The sequence below is a fragment of the Hyperolius riggenbachi genome, chromosome 2 (assembly GCF_040937935.1).
Source record: "Hyperolius riggenbachi isolate aHypRig1 chromosome 2, aHypRig1.pri, whole genome shotgun sequence".
NCBI classification, from domain to species: Eukaryota; Metazoa; Chordata; class Amphibia; order Anura; family Hyperoliidae; genus Hyperolius; species Hyperolius riggenbachi.
Genome location: NC_090647.1, coordinates 82,951,180 through 82,957,179, shown reverse-complemented (window position 1 = coordinate 82,957,179; position 6,000 = coordinate 82,951,180). Strand labels below are relative to the sequence as shown.

The window sequence follows — 6,000 nt, the reverse complement described above, 5'->3', positions numbered from 1 at the left end:
TAGACATTACAGTATTTGTACATTGACATTTTAGAACACTTGATTTTATAGTGTTCCTTCACTGTGAATGGCAATTCTGCTATATCATACAGATTGCATTTCTACTGTAATCCAGGGATGCTGGGAAATATAGTCAGACTCAATCCATAGAGGAAACTAGTTGCTCTGCGGTTTGCCAAGGCACATGTAGCCCATGAAACCTGTCTTTTGTTTACAACATTGCTTAAAGAGAGAGACTGAAGTCTCATAAAATTTATGTTTTTCTTTTAAAAATCCGGTGTAACATATTAGCCCTACCTTAAATGCCGCATCCCGGGGCTGTAATCTAACTAGATCCCCCCCCCCAAATCCCTGGGGGGCAATCTGCGCAGCATTCCCGTGAGGCAGAGCTTTCAGCTGCAGCTCTGCCTCTCCATGCGTCTATCAGCCCGAATCGCCGCCTCTTCCCCTACTCCTGTCAGTCTTCCTTCACTGAGAGGGGCGGGACGGAGGCGTCGATCCGCCGCTGATAGACGGGCATGGAGGCAGAGCTGCGGCTGAAAGCTCTGCCTCCAACAGCAGCAAATTCCACGACCAAGAAAGTTGTGGATTTTGCGGGGGAGAGGGGGTTAGGGGGGGGATTTAGTTAGATTACAGCCGCGGGGATGCAGAGTTTTAGGTAGGGCTATGATGTTAAACATTTTTAAAATAAAAACGTGAATTTCATGAGACTTCAGAGTCTCTTTAAACTGAGCGTGTTCAACTCGATCACTTTTACAATCTTTTGTCGATATTAGGTCCATTGTGCTTTGAAAATGTTCAGTGTTAAAGGATTTAGTTATACACCCAGAGATGCTGAAGAGAAAGCTTACCAAGTGGAATGTTTTGCTGTCTGGTTTTACTTTATGCTTTTCCATGTACTTGATAAGGCTGCAGTTGGTATACCTGGAAAATGGAAATCGTGTTTTAATCATGGCTTAGAATAAAGGTCACAAAGAACGGTGCTGCTGTATTCTATTTTTCACACTGTCCAAATTAATTTTACGTCAAGCTCAGGAGCTTTTGTTCAGTGCAGATTATAAGAAGCTCGCAGCATTCTGCTGCTGATGAGACTGACTGAAGAGCAAGGACAGCAGGCCACAGGAACTGTACATGTAATTAACCACTTGAGGACCTCAGTGTTAACCCCCCCCCCCTAAAGACCAGGCCAGCTTGCATTAAACTGGCCACTGCGGCTTTAAGGCCAAGCTGCAGGGCCACTTGACAGCACACAAGTGATCCCCCCCCCCCCTTTCCTCCCCACCAACAGAGCTCTCTGTTGGTGGGGTCTGATGCCCCCCCCCCCAATGTTTATATGTTTTGTGTGTTTAATAAAAGGTTTTTGTTTTTTTTACTTCTGTAACCCCCCCCCCCCCCCTCCACCAGCCAATCCCCGTGATCAGCTGTCATAGGCTTCAGCCTATGACAGCCGATCACCTCTGTGTCTCAGGAGGGGACAGCCGTGTCACATGTAAGCGCTGTACATGTAATTAGACGGTGGTTACGCCATCTTATTACATGTACAGCACTTACATGTGACACGGTCAACAATAGCCGCTCGGAGACTGAAGGCGGAGCTCCGCTTACCAAGCAGGAGATGCGCGGGCACCCTGCGTGCGATCTCCTTCAAAACAGAGCCCCAGGACTTTACGCAGTTAGGCGGTCCTGGGGCTGCCTCAGCCACACCCATCGGCGTGACACGGTCGGCTAGTACTTAAGAAGTTTATTACTTCTCATAGGAAGTAATTTAATCCCCCCCCCCTTTTGCTCCTAAATTAAAAAGACTACAGAAACAGATATGTAATGGAACTACTGTGCAACCTGCTGCTTTTACTGCAAACCATAAGAGGTCGCATTATAAGTATTAGTCCTCATCTATACAGGTAAGAGCAGAGATAGGATTTTCATATGATTTTGAAGGATGCAAGTTCATGCTATGAGCATTGTATAATGGCCATGCTACAAGCAGGCACACTCTGCATGTTATAATGGTCATGTTACTTTCCTAGCATGTTGAATTGCTATCTAACATGCTCGTTATCACACAACTTATCCAGAAACACACTGTAGAAAATGTGTTTGGATGAAGTGGTCTGTTACAATGCAATTGTACAGGCACATGCAGCAACACAGCGCACAGCAATGCTCACAGTGTGGATGTACCCTTAACACTTCAGCCTGCAGGGTGTTTCCACCTTATGGACGTAAGCAATTTCCACATTTTAGATCACACGATCCCTTTGACTACTTAGTGCTGCAGTAGAGGGATCACATACACAATAGTTACAGCAAGTGATGCACTTCTTGTATGTATTTTTTGAGTATGATCCCTGTTACTGGCTATAACAGCAATCCTTCCCACTAAGCAGGCACAGATCAGCTCAGGGGGGACACATTTCCCCTTCTACCAATCCTTCCTGCTTCAAGGGGTCATTCGAAGCGCACAAACGCGCACAGGATTGCACACAGCACCCAGCTGAGTGCACGCAGCACCCAGCTGAGTGCACAAACCTGATAGTCTCAGCCCTGCGGCTATAGCGGCCTTGGACGTTACCATCACGTCCGTGCGGTTTAAAGAGAAACCGTGACAAAGAAATTAACTTCATCCCAATCAGTAGCGGATACCCTATTTCCCATGAGAAATCTTTCCCTTTTCACAAACTGATCATCAGGGGGCTCTGCATGGCTGATATTGTGGTGAAACCCCTCCCACAGTGTGATGTCAGGACCATGGTCCTGACAGTTTCCTGTCTTTGAACCTCATTGCATTGTGGGACATAACAGCTGTTTACAGCTGGTTCCAACTGCCAAAAAAGCAAGCAGCATCTCCTTCGACTGACATCTGCCAGCAGTAAAAATGTCATGTGATAAATGTCAAGAATGTAAATCAGGGAGAGGAAAGCTTTTACAATGGGCAAACACTGACAATTTATACACAATTATTGTAAAAATGAAGCACTTTATTACATTATTTTCACTGGAGTTCCTCTTTAAGTAGTTAAAAGACACCTGAAAAGTGAGAGGTATATGGAGGCTGCCATATGCATTCCCTTTTAAGCAATACCAGTACCCTGCACAAGCATGCAGAAGATGAAGCGAGACGAGTGATGAACGCTGTGAAACACCTGTCTCTGCCCGCCCCCTCCCCCCCACCCTAGTATAAAATGTGCAGCCGGTGCCCTGTGCAGTATACTTTACCTGTCTGTGTCCACAGCTAGCTCTGTGCTCCGCCCACAAACATATACCCCAGTTGTTTCAGTTGTGTTAGTCGCTCGTTCTGATATCACCCTCCATTACCGCAACACACCAAATCAACCAAGTCAGCCCAACATCTCGCAGCATGTCCGATCTATACATTCAACCAATTTCGGGCTGAAGTTGTCTGAATAGTTGGACATGCTCGTGATGGCACAGAATTCCCTGTAATTAAATTAGCGAATCGGATGCTCGATCAACCGCCAAGTGATCTATGGGCACCTTTAGGTGATAGGAATAAAAGCAAACTTGGTGAAGTGGCTCTAATCAAGTTCTAATATTTCAACAGTACAGAAACACCATTAGGAAGGGAAGACACCTTATGGGTCCACATACTGGGAGTGGCCTGAACACTGCAGTTTGGGATTGGTCAATAAGATGCAAATAATTTAGAGCCATTGCAAAATTTATGCAAATGTATGCAGCATGGAAATGTACTGAATGCAGCAACTGTTTGCAAAGTACATTTTGCATCCACTCATTGATCTCATTGTGGTATGTTGAGCAAAGCTGCAATATGACTGGACCATTTTTTTTTTCTAAAGATTACAACAATAACCAAAGATGAACTTCAAAAGGAACATTTACCTACACTCACTGTAACACTGGAGAGAAACAGCCAGTTTGAATAAAAGGTGACAACAGGCAAGGAGAGAAGGTACAGTATGTTGCCCGGCATATTAGCCTCCCTGGTGGTAAGCCCGACCTGAGCACGGGCTGTGATTTCTATGTGCGCAGCGGTAAGCCCATGCTCAGGTCGGGCTGCCAAAATCTGTCTCCTGCTTTGTTTACCTGGGTCCCGCGCAATCAGCGCTGCCAGTGGGACCCAAGCTTCTCCCCCTCGAACCTTTTAGTGTAGTTTTTTGGCCGCCGGGATCCCCAAGCCCCCCTCTATTCTTCCGGCGTGACTTCACACGGCGGGGCTAATTTTTAAAGGGTGTGTGTGTGTGTGTGTGTGTGTGTGTGTGTGTGTGTGTGTGTACACAGGCATGTGTATGGACGTGTGTATATATAGAGTTTAGCCTCATTTGTCTCTAATCTCAAGTTGTAATTTGATCTCTCCCCTGTGTCACCTGACTGCCGTGGCAGAGATGGCATAAAAGCTCATTTGAAAGCACAGGATGGTAACAATATAGCCATTTGGTTCCCAACTGCTTCTGAGCCAAGTGCTTCTGCCCGTTACTAAATTTTGCCCTGATTTTGACTACTTTCTGCCTGCTGCCTGCACCGACCTCTGCCCTGATTTTGACTACTCTTATTTGTACAGTTTCAACATTTTTAAGCGTCTTGATAAATTTTATTAATTCACAAAATTTGTGTTCTAGTCTTAATATGCAAAATGTCTACCAGGGTTTTATTCGCTCATAGTTTGGTAAATTCTAGAAAATTAAAAAAAAAAATAAAATAAAAAAAAAATAAAAGAAAAAAAAAAAAAAAAAAAAAGTACGGCTTTTGAGTCAATTCCAGACAGAAATGCACCACCAGGGAGGTTAACATGGTTGTGCTGTATGGAGGAGAGAAGCATCAAACATTGCTGGCTCAGCTTTACCTCCAATGTTGATAATATACCATCTCCTCATCCAGCCACTAGAGGGCACTTCATTTTCAGATCTGTGGAGACAGCAAGAGGACTTACGTGTTTCTGCGGAAATCCTTTATTAGTGTAGAATGCTCAGGCATCTTTTTAATATCTTCCCAGTCTTTATCTAAAGAGGAAAAATAAAAAAGTAATGAAGTTGTGCTAGTTGCCTATAAAAGAGCAGTTTTGCTTTACAAATGAGGAATGCTAAGTGTCAGTCAATTATAACTTAAGTCAGATGTTTGCAAAACCTAGTAAGGGCCCATTCACACCAGAAATCGCTAAACACTTGCAAACGCTGAGTGATTTTCTGGAGGTTTCCAGCTTTTTTTCCTGGATTTTCCAGCGATTTTCCACTGTAGAGAAAGAATTTTCTCAGCGATTAACTTTGGAGGTTTCTAGTTCAATGAGCTGCGTCTGTCTTCCAAAAACAGGAAATGACATCTTGCAGAGGAAAAAGGTGTTTTGTGGGTAAACTGCAAGGTTTGATGGGTAAAATCACTTTTGATTGTGAACAGGCCAGCGCTTCCAGAGCAATTTACCAGCACTCCTATACTTAACATTGAAACGCTAATCGCTCACAAAATGCTGCAGGTAACACGTTTGCGTTTCAGTAAATTGCTTAGATGTACAAGCATTTTTCAAAACGCTAGCGATTTTCAGTGATGCTGAAATTGCTTGTAAAGTGTGAATGGGCCCTTGGGCATCCTATCCTCACTGAAGATACTCCTAGCAGTAATGCCTAGCCTCAGTACACTAGAGAGATGCCTGGGAACACTGAAATCCTAACTCTAGCTCTGTGTAGCAGATTACTCATGCACTAAGTGTTCTGCAAATCACATCAGTGTAACATCAGAACAACCAGATCAGTAAGAAGTTGGTTAAGTTATGATGCAGGAAAAGATTTGCATACGATGGGGCACAAGCTGTCCCCATCGCGCTTCCTCGTACTTTATGATTGACACTGACCCTTTGAATCGGAAAAAAATATGGGTCAGTATAAAAATTCTAGGCTTTTAAGAGGGAAGTCTGTATGGGCCTTCATATGTGTGCCTCTCGCCTGCCGAAAATATTATACCGCTTGGATACCAAGGTCATGTTTAATATTACTATAGAGGGCCTCAACATCTAGACTAGCCGGAAAAGCT

General features: G+C 44.2%; 1 protein-coding gene across 1 annotated transcript in view; it reads right to left on the bottom strand.

Annotated features, from left to right (window-relative positions):
• Positions 1–6,000, bottom strand: part of CDK8 (cyclin dependent kinase 8) — a 110,883-nt gene that overhangs the window by 14,325 nt on the left and 90,558 nt on the right. The window contains exons 8-9 of the mRNA XM_068266984.1: positions 4,910–4,979; positions 852–924 (exon numbers count right to left, since the gene is read on the bottom strand). Coding sequence (XP_068123085.1) covers positions 852–924; positions 4,910–4,979 — 143 coding nt within the window. The remainder of the gene's footprint in view (positions 1–851; positions 925–4,909; positions 4,980–6,000) is intronic.